Source organism: Argopecten irradians, chromosome 13 (genome assembly GCF_041381155.1).
Source record: "Argopecten irradians isolate NY chromosome 13, Ai_NY, whole genome shotgun sequence".
In the NCBI taxonomy this organism is placed as follows: domain Eukaryota; kingdom Metazoa; phylum Mollusca; class Bivalvia; order Pectinida; family Pectinidae; genus Argopecten; species Argopecten irradians.
In genome coordinates this window covers 28980045-29004283 of record NC_091146.1, presented here as the reverse complement: position 1 = coordinate 29004283, position 24239 = coordinate 28980045, and the positions used below count along the sequence as shown (strand labels likewise).

At 32.9% G+C, this 24239-nt stretch overlaps 2 protein-coding genes across 2 annotated transcripts; both read left to right on the top strand.

Moving 5' to 3' along the window:
- Window positions 1-16302: 16302 nt before the first annotated feature.
- On the top strand, window positions 16303-18546 carry LOC138305919 (uncharacterized). The gene is made up of 4 exons (XM_069246211.1): window positions 16303-16430; window positions 16886-16938; window positions 17732-17770; window positions 18285-18546. Exons 1-4 carry the CDS (start codon window positions 16323-16325, stop codon window positions 18490-18492), a joined length of 408 nt encoding a protein of 135 aa, XP_069102312.1. The 5' UTR covers window positions 16303-16322; the 3' UTR covers window positions 18493-18546.
- Window positions 18547-20048: 1502 nt separating this feature from the next.
- On the top strand, window positions 20049-21730 carry LOC138306773 (uncharacterized). The gene is made up of 2 exons (XM_069247250.1): window positions 20049-20105; window positions 20624-21730. The coding sequence occupies exons 1-2, from the start codon at window positions 20100-20102 to the stop codon at window positions 20924-20926; spliced, it is 309 nt and encodes a 102-aa protein (XP_069103351.1). The 5' UTR covers window positions 20049-20099; the 3' UTR covers window positions 20927-21730.
- The last annotated feature ends 2509 nt before the right edge of the window (window positions 21731-24239 follow it).

The window sequence follows — 24239 nt, the reverse complement described above, 5'->3', positions numbered from 1 at the left end:
TAAGTAACTGAAGATAGATAATTTTTGGTGGTAATGTATTGTGAAATAAATGATTGAAAAGCAAGATGACCGCAATGCAGCAGGGCCATCTTAGCTCTTTACAAGTAAAGTTTGTTGTACTGATGGGTTGTGACTGAAATTTAAGTATGATTTCTCTTGAACTCTTGTACTTTTTACCTAAAAACTACATGGGAGGGGTGAGTGTAATCTTTTACTTTGGCAAAAGGGAACAGCAAGGGAATTTTCATTCTTTCCTTGCTGTTAGCAAATTATTCTAAGGTGGGCATCAAAATCTCTATAGTACGAGATCTTGTTTTGTATGTTTTCAAAAACTGATTTCAATTTGCAACTTGTAGGTACTACACTATTCCCATCGCTCCGAGACTTCAACAGCTCAAGGAAGTTTCTGCTCTGGCTAGGATAGTTACCAGGCGTCAAGCCCCTCAGCAGTCGCGATTCATTGACGACCTTCATGCGTCACCAGCTTGGGCTTCGTTTCAGGAAAAGGTTGGGAAGGAGGCCATTGCTTTGTCCTACTGCTCAGATGGATTTAATCCATTTCATCACAATATTACACAGGGCACATATAGCATATGGGCACAGAGTGGTCTCCTTCTCAATCTGCCTCCTCAACTCCGCATGAAGAAGGAATCGACCATGTTGTTTGGGCTTATTCCAGGTATGCAAAATTGATAGGTAAAATGATAAAATGTTAACGTAATGCTACTGTCAGCATGGAGTCTTTGTATTTATAATGATTTTTTTATATTAAAAAAATATTAATTAAACTATGTTGTTGATAGTAAAGAATGCGAGTCTTTTGACTAATTGCGGTAAAATTCAATTATATTAGTATGATCTCGGAGAACTTACAGAATCAAACCTTATCAAACCATTACTTAAAGTTATAGCACTATGCAATAAAAATGTTGTGAACACTAAATATTCACAAGGATTAATGATCCTGTAAGATTGATAATCAGAATTCTACAGTAACCCACAAGTTATTTCATTTTTTCAATAACATTATTACTGGGCCATGTGAACCAGAAAAAAATAATGAATATTCAGAAATCTGTATGCAACCACCTCTGCCAACATATTGGAAGCATTTTCACAACAAAATTGTCTTGCAGTAACATACAGAGTAACTACCCTTTATAATATGATTTTGTTTGAGATTGGGTAGTTGCTTACTGTAATCTCAATAAGACTATATCTGCCGCCTAAAATCTATGAATTTTTGAAAATGGTAAATGTGTAATTTATGAAAATTTTAATGTCACAGTCCTGATGCAAGTGCAGATTAGTACCACATAATATTATCAGGTAATTTTAGGCCCATGGGCCTCTTGCTTATGCCTAAGTGATATCTGAGTTAGCCTAGATTTAAATGTTTTAATATGCAAAATATTTTACAGGTCCTCAATCCCCGAAATGCTTGAGCATTTACAATGACGTTCTGGTGAGTGAACTCCTGGCACTTGACAAAGGCGTGCCTGTGTTTGATTCCGTCACACAGAAGACCAGTACTCTCCGTGCCAGGATTCTATTCACAGTCTGTGATGTTCTAGGGAATGCCAAGGAGCAGAATAGGGTGCAACAGAATGCCAAGTCATCATGCTGTCATTGCTGTTTGAAAGGTTTGTAAACTTTGAACATTTATAATAAGTATGCGAAGAAAATATCTCTAATATAAACTAATTATCTCTAATATAAACTAATTACTGCTATAATTCATCTATCAATTGAGAGCAATAACTTCGTATTTTTTTTAATTAAAAAAGACATGTCCACAAAAGATCTGTATTTGACAATTTAATTTTTGGTTGATATTAATAAAGATCAGGAACATTTTTGCACTATTCAGTTGAAATTTTAAAAAAACATTAAGGTCGAAAATAAATTCAAAACTAGTGATTTTTTAGGATTTTTTATTTAAATTATTATTTCCTTCACAACGTCCATGATCAATCTGTCAGTCCTTCAGTCCATTAACAATTCCTGTTACAGCTATTTCTCAGAAAGTAAAGAAAGAATATTTATCAGATTTCATGTATATGTCATTAAGATGGTCAATGGGGAAGAAGACGGGGCCAAAGGTCAGAGCACGGAAGAACGATTTAACAACCGGTTCATTTTTCTGTTGCCCCAAACAAATTGTTTTGATGTGTTATCTATACACTAGGTATTTATTATGGAACTCATGAAAAAGAATGTTATAAATGATATTAATAGTCTCTCCAATTTCATTATTAGACCTGGAAAAAGTCTTAGGTGTACATTCATGATTGTACGACTCCAAAACATAATAATACAATTGAGTAGTGATTATTCAATGAGGTTCTTTTGTGTATTGTCGTTTATTTTTTTCTGCTAAATATCAATTTATATGACTAGTTGGTGATAAACCCAAAATCAGTGGATTAAAACGTTTATAAGACTGAACATGATTCTGGCTCTGATTTCTCGAAACAAAAGTTCAGTTAAATCAAAACTGAAGTTTTTCTCCTTATATAACTTATATGAAAACTTAAGACTTAAGTCAGTTTTGGACTTAAATTTGTTTGGAGAAATCAGGGCCAGACAGATACATTATGATATAAATATCATAATGCCTAATATAATGCCTTGTTGACATTATTTAATTTTGTTTTTACAGAAACGAACCATGGGCGAAAAAGCGAAAAAAACGAAAAAAGGATCAAAACAGGAAGTGTAAGTTTTGAAATTGTTGAAATGTATTAATTTTTTTGGAAAGCGTCTCATATCAGACTTGCATGTGGTCACCAAAAGATGAGAAAAAATATCGCCTTCATTTTGGACATTAATTGTAATGTTAATGTCTTTTCAATATATATCATATATATATATATATAGAAAATTAGTCATTTACTATTAAATTTAAGACTTGGTTGCATCTTCTGTGCTTTGTAAAAATGTGAAAAGTGAAAATTTATTTAAATATTTCATTTTGAAATTTCATAGTTTGTTTTTTGTTAAGTCTACATCTCGCCCAAAATAAATTATCTCAATATGGGGGTTTTGAAATATCAAAATGCATTTGATGGGATACACGTGGTATGAAGGTTATCCGACATGACCTTAATCCTCAGATCCTCTATGGATCTGTACACATTGAGTGCTTTGTAATGTGAAAGTGAAATTTATTTAAATATTCTCATTAAATATTTGTTTTTATTACAATAAAACTGCAGAAAGTGTGGGTAGAAAGTCCATGCACAATTTTACTCATACTTAAATGTGATTTTTTAACACGTTGCAGTGAGAAAGATATTTTTTATTGCAGATTGAATTACATGTACACTGATATCCTAAGAATTTTTTTATCAAGGAAAGATTTTCTGATATCATTAATAAAATTTATTCATTGAATCAAATCCATTCTTGCTTTGTGAATGATTGTCTCTAGGTTGTTTACAGAGTGTTATCGACTTCATTTTGGATCAAAATCAACACATTTCATTTTAATATGTCTTACATTGTATAATTGTAAAATATGAACGGAGCATAATAAAGAAAATATCAGAAATGGACTTTAATAGTCTTGCATTGATAAATTGCTGTTTTTATTTGCAATTGCTGTGTTTAAAGTTAATGCAATCAACTTATTTTTCTTCCTTTTTTCCAGTGAAAGGGGAGGTGTAGTGACAGTTGATCTGGATACAAGGTAATTTTAAGTTTTGAACAGATATGCAACATGTGCAATATGTGAGAGAGAGAAATCATTCGGTAACAAGTGTTTCACTTGTATATCGAGACTTTTTATGTAACTTCGTGACAATTTTGACATAATGTGCATTAAATCAAGTGATTGTGCAGGGCTCTACTTAGTGGCTTTCTTTTGAAGCTCAAGGTCAAATATATCCTTCCACATCATAACTTTATCTTTAAAACAAATTCCTTTGAAATCCTACAATCTTTAAAACAGTTTCCTTTGAAATCCTAGATATTAGAATGTAGCATTGTTGAGATAGGTAACTATAATAATTACATAAGATATGATAACAGTTCTGATGAATCTTTCATGAATGGTCTCTGTGCTGATCTCCACATACAGATATTGCATTCAATATTTCTATACATATGATGTAGATCAGAGAAGAATGTTATATTAAGAACAGTCCACTTCAATAGAGAATGAAAACGAAATTTAAATTAACAATTGCTTGAATTTCTTTTCCAGCTACCCTAAAGGAAAACTCCCACCAGCTCCATTCACGCTGACCAACGAGGAGAAGATGATTGCTGACAGTCGTATCTCTGTGTTAAAGTTCCCTCCCAATTTTGGTGATATACCAGACACTCTTTTCACCAGAATTTGTGGGGGGACTAAGACACATACGTGGCATCAGGTAAGTGTAATAGATGAGAGTGGGTACATCGGGGGATGAAGATAGATTTAGGTTTCTTTAATTGATAATAATGCTTTGGAACTTATATTAATTGGTTTGAAGGTCCACATAGGGGAGACAACATGTCATGTACGAAATCCATGTAACAGTCCCATACTTTGACCTCAATATTAGATAATCTATAGACTAATGGGGGACAAATTAATTACCATGTTACTTTCATTGTTTGATTCCGTCACACAGAAGACCAGTCAGTACTCTCCGTGCCAGGATTCTATTCACAGTCTGTGATGTTCCAGAGAATGCCAAGGAGCAGAATAGGGTGCAACAGAATGCCAAGTCATCATGCTGTCATTGCTGTTTGAAAGGTTTGTAAACTTTGAACATTGATAATAAGTATGAAAAGAAAATGTCTCTAATATAAACCATTGCTGTTTGAAAGGTTTATAAACTTTGAACATTGATAATAAGTATGAAAAGAAAAATATCTCTAATATAAACTAATTACTGCTATAATTCATCTATCAATTGGGAGCAATAACTTCGTATTTTTTTAAATTAAAAAAGACATGTCCACAAAAGATCTGTATTTGACAATAATTTAATTTTTGGTTGATATTAATAAAGATCAGGAACATTTTTGCACTATTCAGTTGAAATTTTAAAAAACATTAAGGTCGAAAATAAATCAAAACTAGTGATTTTTTAGGATTTAACTTATTTCCTTCAAAACTTATGATTTTATTCAAATCGTCCATGATCAATCTGTCAGTCCTTCAGTCCATTAACAATTCTTGTTACAGCTATTTCTCAGAAAGTAAAGAAAGGATATTTATCAGATTTCATGTATAGGTTTTGCTTAGGAACCTGGTTATGTATATTACATTTTGGGCCAGACCATCAACAAAATGGTCAACAGGCAGCCATCTTGGATTCTGATATGTGAAGTTTATTATGACTATTTCTCAAAAGTTTGTTACCGCTGTTTCTGAAAAAGGGCTATCTAAAATTGTACATATACGCTCATCTTTTTCCCTAATGATTATTAATGAAATTTGTGTATTATACCAGGGTTCCGTTCACCAATCTTGGATAAGACCGTGTAACCTGGAGGAAGGATTTTCTTACCGTTAGATCATCCCTTCCGTCAGGACACCTCTTTCCCTACGCGGAACTTGGAGGAAGCTACAGTCACGGCTCGGACCAGACATGATGAGATGACAACAGCAACATTGTGCGACCGATATGAGCATGAGACCAGAAAGGATGGGTATGTCAATTTGTGATTCTAGTTAAAAACATTTATATTGTCCTTATAGCGTAGCAAATTTATTATTAGAATTTTTAAGCATAAAGGAAATGTAAGCTGATATCAGATAGGATGAAAATCAAATTGTGTCACAGTTTATGAACATTTGCAATATGAGTTAAAAAATATATCTTGCTTTTAAATTTAACTAGATTATAAGTTTGACTCTTGCATTGATTTTCTCCATCCTTCAATTAATGGTTTATGTTCTATTGGGCATTGAGGTTCATTTATAGTACTTTTTTGAATATATAATAGAACTGGTTTTCATTATAAGGTTATATTTGCCACATTTTAAAACAATAATATAACTGTCTGATTACAATTTTTTTAATGCATTGTAATGTCTATTTATTTATAGAACAAACAACAAATCACGACTGCAGTCCATTGCTCAGGAGCATGGTCACTATGGCAGCACACCTTGGTTCCGGCTCCCCTATCTAGACATGCAGGAGAAACACTCTCCTGTTGAACCAATGCATGCTGTCAAGGTATGTTAATAAAGGGAGATAATTGTGATATGAAGGTATTTATCAAGTAAGAAATTAATTCAACAGCTAATAGATTGAAAAAAAAATCTGTAAGTCAAGTGTGAACATTGAATTTGTGTAGTAATATAATACATTTTATATTATCTACTATGTTTTATATTTCTATTGTTATCGTGAATATATTTTTGGTCTGTATGTCAAAATATTTAAAGGATGGATAAAATACCCTTATTAGTATGATTTTGTTACCGAACATTAATTTGGTATTCATATATACATACTGCCTTAAATGAGTATGTGAAAACTTATGTTACATTTTAATATAGTCCAATTAAAATAATTTCAAAGTTTTTGGTTATGACCTTTACAACAGTTGATTTCATAAAATATTGAAACAACATATAATTTATACACTTTTTACAATGCAGGTAGTGGCTGAGCACATCATTAAGATGGTCAATGGGGAAGAAGACGGGCCAAAGGTCAGAGCACAAGAACGATTTAACAACCGGTTCATTTACTGTTGCCCCAAACAAATTTTTGATGTCTATTCTACACAGGTATTTATTATGGAACTATGAAAAAGAATGTTATAAGGATATTAATAGTCTCTCCAATTTCATTATTAGACTGACTTTCTTAGTGTACATTCATGATTGTACGACTCCAAAACATAATAATACAATTAGTAGTGATTATTCAAAGAGGTCTTTTGTGTATTGTCGTTTATTTTTCTGCTAAATATCAATTTATATGACTAGTTGGTGATAACCAAAAAGTGGATTAAAAGTTTAAAGACTGAACATGATCTGGCTCTGATTTCTCGAAACAAAAGTTCAGTTAAATCAAAACTGAAGTTTTTCTCCTTATATAACTTATATGAAAACTTAAGACTTAAGTCAGTTTTGGACTTAAATTTGTTTGGAGAAATCAGGGCCAGACAGATACATTATGATATAAATATCATAATGCCTAATATAATGCCTTGTTGACATTATTTAATTTTGTTTTTACAGAAACGAACTATGGGCGAAAAAGCGAAAAAACGGAAAAAGGATCAAACAGAAGTGTAAGTTTTGAAATTGTTGAAATGTATTAATTTTTTGGAAAGCGTCTCATATAAGACTTGCATGTGGTCACCAAAAGATGAGAAAAATATCACCTTCATTTTGGACATGTATTGTAATGTTAATGTCTTTTCAATATATATATATATATATATATATATGAAATTAGTCATTTACTATTTAAATTTAAGACTTGGTTGCATCTTCTGTGCTTTGTAAAATGTGAAAAGTGAAATTTATTTAAATATTCTCATTAAATATTTGTTTTTAAGTCTACAAAATAAATATCTCAATATGGGGGTTTTGAAATATCAAAATGATGTGGGTATGATTAGTCCCATGCACACATTGAGTTGAATGACTTAAATGTGATTTTTTTATCATTACAATAAAACTGCAGAAAGTGAGAAAGATAAATTTTACTTTACCCACGTTGCTGTGGTATTTTTGATCAGATTGAATCACATGTACACTGATATCCTAAGAATTTTTTATCTTGCTTTGTGAATGATTGTCTCTAGGTTGTTTACAGAGTGTTATCGACTTCATTTTGGATCAAAATCAACACATTTCATTTTAATATGTCTCACATTGTATCATTGGTTAAATATGAATGGAGCATAATAAAGAAAATATCAGAAATGGACTGTAATAGTCCTGCATTGTTAAATTGCTGTTTTTATTTGCAACTGCTGTGTTTAAAGTTAATGCAATCAACTTATTTTTCTTCCTTTTTTTTCAGTGAAAGGGGAGGTGTAGTGACAGTTGGTCTGGATACAAGGTAATTTAAGTTTTGAACAGATATGCAACATGTGCAATATGTGAGAGAGAAAAATCATTCGGTAACAAGTGTTTAACTTGTATATCGAGACTTTTTATGTAACTTCGTGACAATTTTGACATAATGTGCATTAAATCAAGTTATTGTGCAGGGCGCTACTTAGTGGCTTTCTTTTGAGCTCAAGGTCAAATATATCCTTCCACATCTTAACTTTATCTTTAAAACAATTTCCTTTGAAATCCTACAATCTTTAAAACAGTTTCCTTTGAAATCCTAGATATTAGAATGTAGCATTGTTGAGATAGGTAACTATAATAATTACATAAGATATGATAACAGTTCTGATGAATCTTTCATGAATGGTCTCTGTGCTGATCTCCACATACAGATATTGCATTCAATATTTCTATACATATGATGTAGATCAGAGAAGAATGTTATATTAAGAACAGTCCACTTCAATAGAGAATGAAAACGAAATTTAAATTAACAATTGCTTGAATTTCTTTTCCAGCTACCCTAAAGGAAAACTCCCACCAGCTCCATTCACGCTGACCAACGAGGAGAAGATGATTGCTGACAGTCGTATCTCTGTGTTAAAGTTCCCTCCCAATTTTGGTGATATACCAGACACTCTTTTCACCAGAATTTGTGGGGGGACTAAGAACACATACGTGGCATCAGGTAAGTGTAATAGATGAGAGTGGGTACATCGGGGGATGAAGATAGATTTAGGTTTCTTTAATTGATAATAATGCTTTGGAACTTATATTAATTGGTTTGAAGGTCCACATAGGGGAGACAACATGTCATGTACGAAATCCATGTAACAGTCCCATACTTTGACCTCAATATTAGATAATCTATAGACTAATGGGGGACAAATTAATTACCATGTTACTTTCATTGTTTGATTCCGTCACACAGAAGACCAGTCAGTACTCTCCGTGCCAGGATTCTATTCACAGTCTGTGATGTTCCAGAGAATGCCAAGGAGCAGAATAGGGTGCAACAGAATGCCAAGTCATCATGCTGTCATTGCTGTTTGAAAGGTTTGTAAACTTTGAACATTGATAATAAGTATGAAAAGAAAATGTCTCTAATATAAACTAATTACTGCTATAATTCATCTATCAATTGAGAGCAATAACTTCGTATTTTTTTTAAATTAAAAAAGACATGTCCACAAAAGATCTGTATTTGACAATAATTTAATTTTTGGTTGATATTAATAAAGATCAGGAACATTTTTGCACTATTCAGTTGAAATTTTAAAAAAACATTAAGGTCGAAAATAAATCAAAACTAGTGATTTTTTAGGATTTAACTTATTTCCTTCAAAACTCATGATTTTATTCAAATCGTCCATGATCAATCTGTCAGTCCTTCAGTCCATTAACAATTCTTGTTACAGCTATTTCTCAGAAAGTAAAGAAAGGATATTTATCAGATTTCATGTATAGGTTTTGCTTAGGAACCTGGTTATGTATATTACATTTTGGGGCCAGACCATCAACAAGATGGTCAACAGGCAGCTATCTTGGATTCTGATATGTGAAGTTTATTACCACTGTTTCTGAAAAAGGGCTATCTAAAATTGTACATATAAGCTCATCTTTTTCCCTAATGATGCCAAGTCATCATGCTGTCATTGCTGTTTGAAAGGTTTATAAACTTTGAACATTGATAATAAGTATGAAAAGAAAATATCTCTAATATAAACTAATTACTGCTATAATTCATCTATCAATTGGGAGCAATAACTTCGTATTTTTTTAAATTAAAAAAGACATGTCCACAAAAGATCTGTATTTGACAATAATTTAATTTTTGGTTGATATTAATAAAGATCAGGAACATTTTTGCACTATTCAGTTGAAATTTTAAAAAACATTAAGGTCGAAAATAAATCAAAACTAGTGATTTTTTAGGATTTAACTTATTTCCTTCAAAACTTATGATTTTATTCAAATCGTCCATGATCAATCTGTCAGTCCTTCAGTCCATTAACAATTCTTGTTACAGCTATTTCTCAGAAAGTAAAGAAAGGATATTTATCAGATTTCATGTATAGGTTTTGCTTAGGAACCTGGTTATGTATATTACATTTTTGGGCCAGACCATCAACAAGATGGTCAACAGGCAGCCATCTTGGATTCTGATATGTGAAGTTTATTACCGCTGTTTCTGAAAAAGGGCTATCTAAAATTGTACATATACGCTCATCTTTTTCCCTAATGATTATTAATGAAATTTGTGTATTATACCAGGGTTCCGTTCACCAATCTTGGATAAGACCGTGTAACCTGGAGGAAGGATTTTCTTACCGTTAGATCATCCCTTCCGTCAGGACACCTCTTTCCCTACGCGAAACTTGGAGGAAGCTACAGTCACGGCTCGGACCAGACATGATGAGATGACAACAGCAACATTGTGCGACCGATATGAGCATGAGACCAGAAATGATGGGTATGTCAATTTGTGATTCTAGTTAAAAACATTTATATTGTCCTTATAGCATAGCAAATTTATTATTAGAATTTTTAAGCATCAAGGAAATGATATCTGATATCAGATAGGATGAAAATCAAATTGTGTCACAGTTTATGAACATTTGCAATATGAGTTAAAAATATATTCTTGCTTTTAAATTTAACTAGATTATAAGTTTGACTCTTGCATTGATTTTCTCCATCCTTCAATTAATGGTTTATGTTCTATTGGGCATTGAGGTTCATTTATAGTACTTTTTTGAATATATAATAGAACTGGTTTTCATTATAAGGTTATATTTGCCACATTTTAAAACAATAATATAACTGTCTGATTACAATTTTTTTAATGCATTGTAATGTCTATTTATTTATAGAACAAACAACAAATCACGACTGCAGTCCATTGCTCAGGAGCATGGTCACTATGGCAGCACACCTTGGTTCCGGCTCCCCTATCTAGACATGCAGGAGAAACACTCTCCTGTTGAACCAATGCATGCTGTCAAGGTATGTTAATAAAGGGAGATAATTGTGATATGAAGGTATTTATCAAGTAAGAAATTAATTCAACAGCCAATAGATTGAAAAAAAATCTGTAAGTCAAGTGTGAACATTGAATTTGTGTAGTAATATAATACATTTTATATTATCTACTATGTTTAATATTTCTATTGTTATCGTGAATATATTTTTGGTCTGTATGTCAAAATATTTAAAGGATGGATAAAATACCCTTATTAGTATGATTTTGTTACCGAACATTAATTTGGTATTCATATATACATACTGCCTTAAATGAGTATGTGAAAACTTATGTTACATTTTAATATAGTCCAATTAAAATAATTTCAAAGTTTTTGGTTATGACCTTTACAACAGTTGATTTCATAAAATATTGAAACAACATATAATTTATACACTTTTTACAATGCAGGTAGTGGCTGAGCACATCATTAAGATGGTCAATGGGGAAGAAGACGGGCCAAAGGTCAGAGCACAAGAACGATTTAACAACCGGTTCATTTACTGTTGCCCCAAACAAATTTTTGATGTCTATTCTACACAGGTATTTATTATGGAACTATGAAAAAGAATGTTATAAGGATATTAATAGTCTCTCCAATTTCATTATTAGACTGACTTTCTTAGTGTACATTCATGATTGTACGACTCCAAAACATAATAATACAATTAGTAGTGATTATTCAAAGAGGTCTTTTGTGTATTGTCGTTTATTTTTCTGCTAAATATCAATTTATATGACTAGTTGGTGATAACCAAAAAGTGGATTAAAAGTTTAAAGACTGAACATGATCTGGCTCTGACTTCTCGAAACAAAAGTTCAGTTAAATCAAAACTTAAGTTTTTCTCCTTATATAACTTATATGAAAACTTAAGACTTAAGTCAGTTTTGGACTTAAATTTGTTTGGAGAAATCAGGGCCAGACAGATACATTATGATATAAATATCATAATGCCTAATATAATGCCTTGTTGACATTATTTAATTTTGTTTTTACAGAAACGAACTATGGGCGAAAAAGCGAAAAAACGGAAAAAGGATCAAACAGAAGTGTAAGTTTTGAAATTGTTGAAATGTGTTATTTTTTTGGAAAGCGTCTCATATAAGACTTGCATGTGGTCACCAACAGATGAGAAAAATATCACCTTCATTTTGGACATGTATTGTAATGTTAATGTCTTTTCAATATATATATATATATATATATATATATATGAAATTAGTCATTTACTATTTAAATTTAAGACTTGGTTGCATCTTCTGTGCTTTGTAAAATGTGAAAAGTGAAATTTATTTAAATATTCTCATTAAATATTTGTTTTTAAGTCTACAAAATAAATATCTCAATATGGGGGTTTTGAAATATCAAAATGATGTGGGTATGATTAGTCCCATGCACACATTGAGTTGAATGACTTAAATGTGATTTTTTTATCATTACAATAAAACTGCAGAAAGTGAGAAAGATAAATTTTACTTTACCCACGTTGCTGTGGTATTTTTGATCAGATTGAATCACATGTACACTGATATCCTAAGAATTTTTTATCTTGCTTTGTGAATGATTGTCTCTAGGTTGTTTACAGAGTGTTATCGACTTCATTTTGGATCAAAATCAACACATTTCATTTTAATATGTCTCACATTGTATCATTGGTTAAATATGAATGGAGCATAATAAAGAAAATATCAGAAATGGACTGTAATAGTCCTGCATTGATAAATTGCTGTTTTTATTTGCAACTGCTGTGTTTAAAGTTAATGCAATCAACTTATTTTTCTTCCTTTTTCCAGTGAAAGGGGAGGTGTAGTGACAGTTGATCTGGATACAAGGTAATTTAAGTTTTGAACAGATATGCAACATGTGCAATATGTGGGAGAGACAAATCATTCGGTAACAAGTGTTTCACTTGTATATCGAGACTTTTTATGTAACTTCGTGACAATTTTGACATAATGTGCATTAAATCAAGTGATTGTGCAGGGCTCTACTTAGTGGCTTTCTTTTGAGCTCAAGGTCAAATATATCCTTCCACATCATAACTTTATCTTTAAAACAAATTCCTTTGAAATCCTACAATCTTTAAAACAGTTTCCTTTGAAATCCTAGATATTAGAATGTAGCATTGTTGAGATAGGTAACTATAATAATTACATAAGATATGATAACAGTTCTGATGAATCTTTCATGAATGGTCTCTGTGCTGATCTCCACATACAGATATTGCATTCAATATTTCTATACATATGATGTAGATCAGAGAAGAATGTTATATTAAGAACAGTCCACTTCAATAGAGAATGAAAACGAAATTTAAATTAACAATTGCTTGAATTTCTTTTCCAGCTACCCTAAAGGAAAACTCCCTCCAGCTCCATTCACGCTGACCAACGAGGAGAAGATGATTGCTGACAGTCGTCTCTCTATGTTAAAGTTCCCTCCCAATTTTGGTGATATACCAGACACTCTTTTCACCAGAATTTGTGGGGGAACTAAGACACATACGTGGCATCAGGTAAGTGTAATAGATGAGAGTGGGTACATCGGGGGATGAAGATAGATTTAGGTTTCTTTAATTGATAATGCTTTGGAACTTATATTACTTGGTATGAAGGTCCACATAGGGGAGACAACATGTCATGTACGAAATCCATGTAACAGTCCCATACTTTGACCTCAATATTAGATAATCTATAAGACTAATGGGGGACAAATTAATTACCATGTTACTTTCATTGTTTGATTCCGTCACACAGAAGACCAGTCAGTACTCTCCGTGCCAGGATTCTATTCACAGTCTGTGATGTTCCAGAGAATGCCAAGGAGCAGAATAGGGTGCAACAGAATGCCAAGTCATCATGCTGTCATTGCTGTTTGAAAGGTTTGTAAACTTTGAACATTGATAATAAGTATGCGAAGAAAATATCTCTAATATAAACTAATTACTGCTATAATTCATCTATCAATTGAGAGCAATAACTTCGTATTTTTTTAAATTAAAAAAGACATGTCCACAAAAGATCTGTATTTGACAATAATTTAATTTTTGGTTGATATTAATAAAGATCAGGAACATTTTTGCACTATTCAGTTGAAATTTTAAAAAACATTAAGGTCGAAAATAAATCAAAACTAGTGATTTTTTAGGATTTAACTTATTTCCTTCAAAACTTATGATTTTATTCAAATCGTCCATGATCAATCTGTCAGTCCTTCAGTCCATTAACAATTCTTGTTACAGCTATTTCTCAGAAAGTAAAGAAAGGATATTTATCAGATTTCATGTATAGGTTTTGCTTAGGAACCTGGTTATGTATATTACATTTTGGGGCCAGACCATCAACAAGATGGTCAACAGGCAGCTATCTTGGATTCTGATATGTGAAGTTTATTACCACTGTTTCTGAAAAAGGGCTATCTAAAATTGTACATATAAGCTCATCTTTTTCCCTAATGATGCCAAGTCATCATGCTGTCATTGCTGTTTGAAAGGTTTATAAACTTTGAACATTGATAATAAGTATGAAAAGAAAATATCTCTAATATAAACTAATTACTGCTATAATTCATCTATCAATTGGGAGCAATAACTTCGTATTTTTTTAAATTAAAAAAGACATGTCCACAAAAGATCTGTATTTGACAATTTAATTTTTGGTTGATATTAATAAAGATCAGGAACATTTTTGCACTATTCAGTTGAAATTTTAAAAAACATTAAGGTCGAAAATAAATCAAAACTAGTGATTTTTTAGGATTTAACTTATTTCCTTCAAAACTTATGATTTTATTCAAATCGTCCATGATCAATCTGTCAGTCCTTCAGTCCATTAACAATTCTTGTTACAGCTATTTCTCAGAAAGTAAAGAAAGGATATTTATCAGATTTCATGTATAGGTTTTGCTTAGGAACCTGGTTATGTATATTACATTTTTGGGCCAGACCATCAACAAGATGGTCAACAGGCAGCCATCTTGGATTCTGATATGTGAAGTTTATTACCGCTGTTTCTGAAAAAGGGCTATCTAAAATTGTACATATACGCTCATCTTTTTCCCTAATGATTATTAATGAAATTTGTGTATTATACCAGGGTTCCGTTCACCAATCTTGGATAAGACCGTGTAACCTGGAGGAAGGATTTTCTTACCGTTAGATCATCCCTTCCGTCAGGACACCTCTTTCCCTACGCGGAACTTGGAGGAAGCTACAGTCACGGCTCGGACCAGACATGATGAGATGACAACAGCAACATTGTGCGACCGATATGAGCATGAGACCAGAAATGATGGGTATGTCAATTTGTGATTCTAGTTAAAAACATTTATATTGTCCTTATAGCATAGCAAATTTATTATTAGAATTTTTAAGCATCAAGGAAATGATATCTGATATCAGATAGGATGAAAATCAAATTGTGTCACAGTTTATGAACATTTGCAATATGAGTTAAAAATATATCTTGCTTTTAAATTTAACTAGATTATAAGTTTGACTCTTGCATTGATTTTCTCCATCCTTCAATTAATGGTTTATGTTCTATTGGGCATTGAGGTTCATTTATAGTACTTTTTTGAATATATAATAGAACTGGTTTTCATTATAAGGTTATATTTGCCACATTTTAAAACAATAATATAACTGTCTGATTACAATTTTTTTAATGCATTGTAATGTCTATTTATTTATAGAACAAACAACAAATCACGACTGCAGTCCATTGCTCAGGAGCATGGTCACTATGGCAGCACACCTTGGTTCCGGCTCCCCTACCTAGACATGCAGGAGAAACACTCTCCTGTTGAACCAATGCATGCTGTCAAGGTATGTTAATAAAGGGAGATAATTGTGATATGAAGGTATTTATCAAGTAAGAAATTAATTCAACAGCTAATAGATTGAAAAAAAATCTGTAAGTCAAGTGTGAACATTGAATTTGTGTAGTAATATAATACCTTTTATATTATCTACTATGTTTTATATTTCTATTGTTATCGTGAATATATTTTTGGTCTGTATGTCAAAATATTTAAAGGATGGATAAAATACCCTTATTAGTATGATTTTGTTACCGAACATTAATTTGGTATTCATATATACATACTGCCTTAAATGAGTATGTGAAAACTTATGCTACATTTTAATATAGTCCAATTAAAATAATTTCAAAGTTTTTGGTTATGACCTTTACAACAGTTGATTTCATAAAATATTGAAACAACATATAATTTATACACTTTTTACAATGCAGGTAGTGGCTGAGCACATCATTAAGATGGTCAATGGGGAAGAAGACGGGCCAAAGGTCAGAGCACAAGAACGATTTAACAACCGGTTCATTTACTGTTGCCCCAAACAAATTTTTGATGTCTATTCTACACAGGTATTTATTATGGAACTATGAAAAAGAATGTTATAAGGATATTAATAGTCTCTCCACTTTCATTATTAGACTGACTTTCTTAGTGTGCATTCATGATTGTACGACTCCAAAACATAATAATACAATTAGTAGTGATTATTCAATGAGGTCTTTTGTGTATTGTCGTTTATTTTTCTGCTAAATATCAATTTATATGACTGTTGGTGATAACCAAATAGTGGATTAAAAGTTTAAAGACTGAACATGATCTGGCTCTCATTTCTCGAAACAAAAGTTCAGTTAAATCAAAACTGAAGTTTTTCTCCTTATATAACTTATATGAAAACTTAAGACTTAAGTCAGTTTTGGACTTAAATTTGTTTGGAGAAATCAGGGCCAGACAGATACATTATGATATAAATATCATAATGCCTAATATAATGCCTTGTTGACATTATTTAATTTTGTTTTTACAGAAACGAACTATGGGCGAAAAAGCGAAAAAACGGAAAAAGGATCAAACAGAAGTGTAAGTTTTGAAATTGTTGAAATGTATTAATTTTTTGGAAAGCGTCTCATATAAGACTTGCATGTGGTCACCAAAAGATGAGAAAAATATCGCCTTCATTTTGGACATGTATTGTAATGTTAATGTCTTTTCAATACATATATATATATGTGAAATTAGTCATTTACTCTTTAAATTTAAGACTTGGTTGCATCTTCTGTGCTTTGTAAAATGTGAAAAGTGAAATTTATTTAAATATTCTCATTAAATATTTGTTTTTAAGTCTACAAAATAAATATCTCAATATGGGGGTTTTGAAATATCAAAATGATGTGGGTATGATTAGTCCCATGCACACATTGAGTTGAATGACATCATACTTAAATGTGATTTTTTTAACATTACAATAAAACTGCAGAAAGTGAGAAAGATAAATTTTACTTTACCCACGTTGCTGTGGTATTTTTGATCACATTGAATTACATGTACACTGATATCCTAAGAATTTTTTATCAAGGAAAGATTTTCTGATATCATTAATAAAACTTATTCATTGAATCAAATCCATTCTTGCTTTGTGAATGATTGTCTCTAGGTTGTTTACAGAGTGTTATCGACTTCATTTTGGATCAAAATCAACACATTTCATTTTAATATGTCTCACATTGTATCATTGGTTAAATATGAATGGAGCATAATAAAGAAAATATCAGAAATGGACTTTAATAGTCCTGCATTGATAAATTGCTGTTTTTATTTGCAACTGCTGTGTTTAAAGTTAATGCAATCAACTTATTTTTCTTCCTTTTTCCAGTGAAAGGGGAGGTGTAGTGACAGTTGATCTGGATACAAGGTAATTTAAGTTTTGAACAGATATGCAACATGTGCAATATGTGAGAGAGAAAAATCATTCGGTAACAAGTGTTTCACTTGTATATCGAGACTTTTTATGTAACTTCGTGACAATTTTGACATAATGTGCATTAAATCAAGTGATTGTGCAGGGCTCTACTTAGTGGCTTTCTTTTGAGCTCAAGGTCAAATATATCCTTCCACATCATAACTTTATCTTTAAAACAAATTCCTTTGAAATCCTACAATCTTTAAAACAGTTTCCTTTGAAATCCTAGATATTAGAATGTAGCATTGTTGAGATAGATAACTATAATAATTACATAAGATATGATAACAGTTCTGATGAATCTTTCATGAATGGTCTCTGTGCTGATCTCCACATACAGATATTGCATTCAATATTTCTATACATATGATGTAGATCAGAGAGGAATGTTATATTAAGAACAGTCCACTTCAATAGAGAATGAAAACGAAATTTAAATTAACAATTGCTTGAATTTCTTTTCCAGCTACCCTAAAGGAAAACTCCCACCAGCTCCATTCACGCTGACCAACGAGGAGAAGATGATTGCTGACAGTCGTCTCTCTATGTTAAAGTTCCCTCCCAATTTTGGTGATATACCAGACACTCTTTTCACCAGAATTTGTGGGGGAACTAAGACACATACGTGGCATCAGGTAAGTGTAATAGATGAGAGTGGGTACATCGGGGGATGAAGATAGATTTAGGTTTCTTTAATTGATAATAATGCTTTGGAACTTATATTACTTGGTTTGAAGGTCCACATAGGGGAGACAACATGTCATGTACGAAATCCATGTAACAGTCCCATACTTTGACCTCAATATTAGATAATCTATAAGACTAATGGGGGACAAATTAATTACCATGTTACTTTCATTGTTTGATTCCGTCACACAGAAGACCAGTACTCTCCGTGCCAGGATTCTATTCACAGTCTGTGATGTTCCAGAGAATGCCAAGGAGCAGAATAGGGTGCAACAGAATGCCAAGTCATCATGCTGTCATTGCTGTTTGAAAGGTTTGTAAACTTTGAACATTGATAATAAGTATGAGAAGAAAATGTCTCTAATATAAACTAATTACTGCTATAATTCATCTATCAATTGAGAGCAATAACTTCGTATTTTTTTAAATTAAAAAAGACATGTCCACAAAAGATCTTTTCTTGACAATAATTTAATTTTTGGTTGATATTAATTAAGATCAGGAACATTTTTGCACTATTCAGTTGAAATTTTAAAAAAAACATTAAGGTCGAAAATAAATCAAAACTACAGTGAGTTTTTAGGATTTAACTTATTTCCTTCAAAACTTATGATTTTATTTAAATCGTCCATGATCAATCTGTCAGTCCTTCAGTCTTGTTACAGCTATTTCTCAGAAAGTAAAGAAAGGATATTTATCAGATTTCATGTATAGGTTTTGCTTAGGAACCTGGTTATGTATATTACATTTTGGGGCCAGACCATCAACAAAATGGCCAACAGGCAGCCATCTTGGATTCTGATATGTGAAGTTTATTATGACTATTTCTCAAAAGTTTGTTACCGCTGTTTCTGAGAAAGGGCTATCTAAAATTGTACATATAAGCTCATCTTTTTCCCTAATGATTATTAATGAAATTTGTGTATTATACCAGGGTTCCGTTCACCAATCTTGGATAAGACCGTGTATCCTGGAGGAAGGATTTTCTTACCGTTAGATCATCCCTTCCGTCAGGACACCTCTTTCCCTACGCGGAACTTGGAGGAAGCTACAGTCACGGCTCGGACCAGACATGATGAGATGACAACAGCAACATTGTGCGACCGATATGAGCACGAGACCAGAAATAATGGGTATGTCAATTTGTGATTCTAGTTAAAAACATTTATATTGTCCTTATAGCGTAGCAAATTTATTATTAGAATTTTTAAGCATAAAGGAAATGTAAGCTGATATCAGATAGGATGAAAATCAAATTGTGTCACAGTTTATGAACATTTGCAATATGAGTTAAAAATATATCTTGCTTTTAAATTTAACTAGATTATAAGTTTGACTCTTGCATTTAATTAATTTAATTAATTTGCCAATTAGTTGGCTGATATATTTTCATATTTTGTTTTTAGAAAATTTCTAATAAATATTTATTTTTCTTTCAGAGCTATGTCATGCATTTATTGCACCATTTGCCCCAGTACATCAGGCATTTTGGACCCCTTCAAATTTCTGGATGTATCCTTATGAAAGATTCAACAAGACTCTTTCCGAATCCATCACAAATTCGAAACACCCAGAACTAAACGCGGTGAAGAAAATGGAGGTAAAATTCTTTTTAATTTTGATATTGAAAGTTCAGTTCAACAAATGTTTTTATTTTGCCACAACATTAAGTAAAAGGGGGTGGGCATATCTGTAGTGTTAACCATGTCTAACCATGTTAACCAGTTGCACCACATTCTCCATATTGAGATAAAAATATTAATTAATGTCATTTAGATATGAATGAGACATTGTAGATAAAACAAAAGCTAGAAATACATTCATATGATATAAAACTGATTTCACAAAGTCCAAATATTTTTTTGTATTAAATCAAGATATTCCTAAATCAAATGAAAGATGTTTTAGTCCATGCATTTAACTCTTACAGATATAGTAACAAGAATAAACTGATCTGTGCTCTCATACATTATTCATTAATAGAACAATTTCGTATATTGATCGATGAGGTATGACCATAGCTGTTAGAGGTTAACGTGCCGCTGAAAAATTATCTGTTGTTTCTTACAAATTTACTTGTTATCATGAGCAATAAACTCTTTTTTTCTTTATTCACAGATGCAGTGGTTGCTGACAATGTTAGAGAGTAGTGGATTTCTGGAGCCACTTCGAAGTAGACCAGTTCCAAGGAAACTTGAGAATTTGCAATACTTGCATGCTGGACAGTACAAGCCCAAACATCGACAAGCTGACCAGCAGGAGCAAGAGGCTCTACTTCAAGTGTTAAAGACATCTGCTCTCGCTAACACAGACATCACAACATTTCACTACCCGAAGAGGACCATAGGTTCAAGTGAAGTGCTATACCGGGATTCGTTTGTGGAGCAGCCCAACCAGCGCTCATCAGCTAGTGTCATGTAAGGACGGCCCCCCATGTATGTGGTGTGTTGCGTGTGTGTTGTGCGAGGTGCGTGTTTCGGGAGACTGCGGTATATTCATGTTGTGTCTTCTTGTATAGTGGAACTTTTGTCCTTTTTATAGTGCTATATCACTGGAGCATGCCGCCGAAGACACCAAGCAACACACCCCACCCGGTCACATTATACTGACAACGGGCGAACCAGTCGTCCCACTCCCTGTATGCTGAGCGCTAAGCAGGAGCAGAAACTACCACTTTTATAGACTTTGGTGTGTCTCGGCCAGGGGACAGAACCCAGAGCCTACCTCACAGGGGCAAACGCTCAATCAGCTAGTGTAATTTCATGCCAGTTACCCCAAGGGCAGTTTGTGGGAAAAGTGCAGTTCTTTTTCACTTATCAGTCCAGAGAGGAAATTCATGAAATGGCATACATTGACTAACTTGGGCAGCCACAAAAGTGTGAACAGTCCTTATTGTTTTATGGTGAGGAGGACAGCAATCCAGCCACCCCCTCCTGTGATGTGGGTCTCACAGCTGTCTGCACCATTAATCCATGCGTGGGAGGATGATCTTCTATGGTTACCAACAATGTAAAAGACTTGTAATGGTTTTGTGAATAGACTTATCGGAGAGATTAATCTGGGTCTTTGGTTCCATTGTGACGCTTGAGATCAAGTTGACCGAGCCAAAGTTCCCTAATTGCCCATGTTTTTGTGTAAATATTAATATGTCAAATATTTTTATATTGTATATAATAATTTGAATGTCTTTGGTTCCATTGTGGCGCTTGAGATCAAGGGAGGTTTTCTTTTATTGAATCACTTTGGCATCGGTGTCGGTTGACAGGTTAAGGTTCAAGTGTTGAAGAACTGATATCTATAATAACAAGTGTTGTGTTGATATGTCATTTAAAGGAAGTAAATACTGGATTTTGAGAATTCCAATAAGCACAATGGGCCTAAATAATCAGGTTAAGGTTTTGTTGCAAGTATTTGAATAACTGTTATTTAAAACATTTACAAATATTTTAAGGATGAAAAATTAAAATATTTACAATCTGTAATTAACAATTGACAAGTTATGGGTATTGGTCATTTGAGCAGAAGGACACTAACCTTTCTTCTATCTAGTGTTATATGAGAACCTAGACTTTAATTATAGAACACAATAGCTAACTAATATTCCTTTGTTTTAATAATACAGTACAAAACTTTAACAAAGTTTAACAATGTGGTCTATGTAAAATTATTTAGTTGGTTGTTCTCTATATATACTTCTTTTACCTTACCATAAAAACAGTAGACATTGGGCGAACCAGTCACAAGCCATTGGATTCAGATAGACCCATATAAGATGCAACAACCAGTATTCTTAGAGAAAAGCTTAATATGTCAGTCAGCTGAAACCAACTTCAAACAAGAAAGCAAAGATTTGGAGGTCTTTGTGACAGATGAAGACGACACGAATCCAGATTCTTCATCTTTATTCGAATCGTTGTGAAGAAAAGATGGCCATCAAAAATGTTTGCAACGACGACTCTATGCAATTAGTACAAGCATCAGCAAGATCAAGCCAAATACATATTTAGCATATTCTCGAAAGTTTCCAACAAGTAGACCTCTGAAGCATGGCGTTTCCTTGATGATAATCTGATTAAAATAGAGATCCTTATTATCACTACATTTGAAAGGATTGGTTATAAGGATCTGAATTTTAATCAGATTGACTTGATGAAATTAAATGTTTATGGTAAAGTTTGTTTGTTTGATTAATTAACAGCTATGGTCATGTAAGGACGGCCTCCCATGTATGCCGAGTGCTGCGTGTATGCTGTGCTAGGTGTGTGTCTTGAGAGACTGCGGTATATTCATTTTGTGTGGACATACTAAAAAAAACCCGCTAGATTCAGACAGGATACCGTCGTAGCACAGGTAAAAAGGCATACTTCAAGTACAAGTGGAGCATGGAATCAAGGATCGAGAAAGACATTTCTATTTGCACAAAGCCACTAAACAAATACACTTTGAGAAAAAGACGGTAATTTCTACACAGTTAGATTTAAAACTAGAGAAATTCTCAAACCACAACCAAAAGAAACCTCTCAGAGAAGGTACTACTGCAAGCAAGTATGATCGGAAGAATACCGAAATTTAGTTTCCAGGTTGGAGGCAGGGCGTGTTTATTTTGTGAAATATTCTTGCAAGGCGACTGATGTGGTTTTACGCCATGGGAAAGCAAAGACGATAGAGCGAGAACCATCTGAGAATACATCAAGACGCAGTCACTGCCAAACGTTTACCTAGATATGGTTGTGGATGTTGCTAGCAAAGACGACCTACATGGCCACCCATTCGAGCAGCAAAATCAATCGGACAAAAAGACAAGCACTGGAAATAATTCTTCATACTCCATTAAAGATTGACAACATCAGGTAAATGTGCACTGGCAAGTCAACACAAGAGTGTACTTGGATTGATAGAACATTCAACATTACTGCCTGTTCTGTGAATATCTTAGTATATGGAAACACGAATGTTGTGTGATCATCAACTCGGACGCACCCAATTATGCTAAGCCGAGTATATCTACACTAGAACGGACAGTTCCTATCGTATTTCAGGTTTTTCTTTCATATCAAATCCAACACTGAATGTTTTGCATAGTAATTTCCCTACTTCCGATCATGTTCTTTGTACAAGACGCCTTGAAAAATGTTCAGAAACTTTTCATAGGCAAGATTGGGTATAAACAAGAGGAATTATCAGAGCAAATATTTGGAAAACATGGATTTCTTCTTGCAACATATAAAACCGACTTTGGGCAACTGTTCTCACTATAAAAAGGCCTGATGCAACTGGGAGGCTCACATTATTAATAGAATTTTAACGAGTTTGAAAGAGACCATTTGAGAGACCAGCCTAAGTGAAATATTTCAGATATGTGTGTGCATTACCATCACGCCATAGCAACAACATCTTGCTAGCTCGCCGGTTTTCAGTATAATGTGACCGGGTGGGGTGTGTTGCTTGGTGTCTTCGGCGGCATGCTTCAGTGATATAGCACTATAAAAAGGGCAACAGTTCCACTATACAAGAAGACACAACATGAATATACCACAGTCTCCCAAAACTCGCACAACATACACCGCATACATGAGGGGCCGTCCTTACATGACCATAGTTGTTAATAGGACGTTAATTAATCAAACAAACAAAAAATCTTGCTTGATTAAAAGAACAACACTTGCGAATCAATGAAGCATCTATGAAGCTTACAACCAATTTGAAAACACTGAAAATTCCAGATCTTGATTGA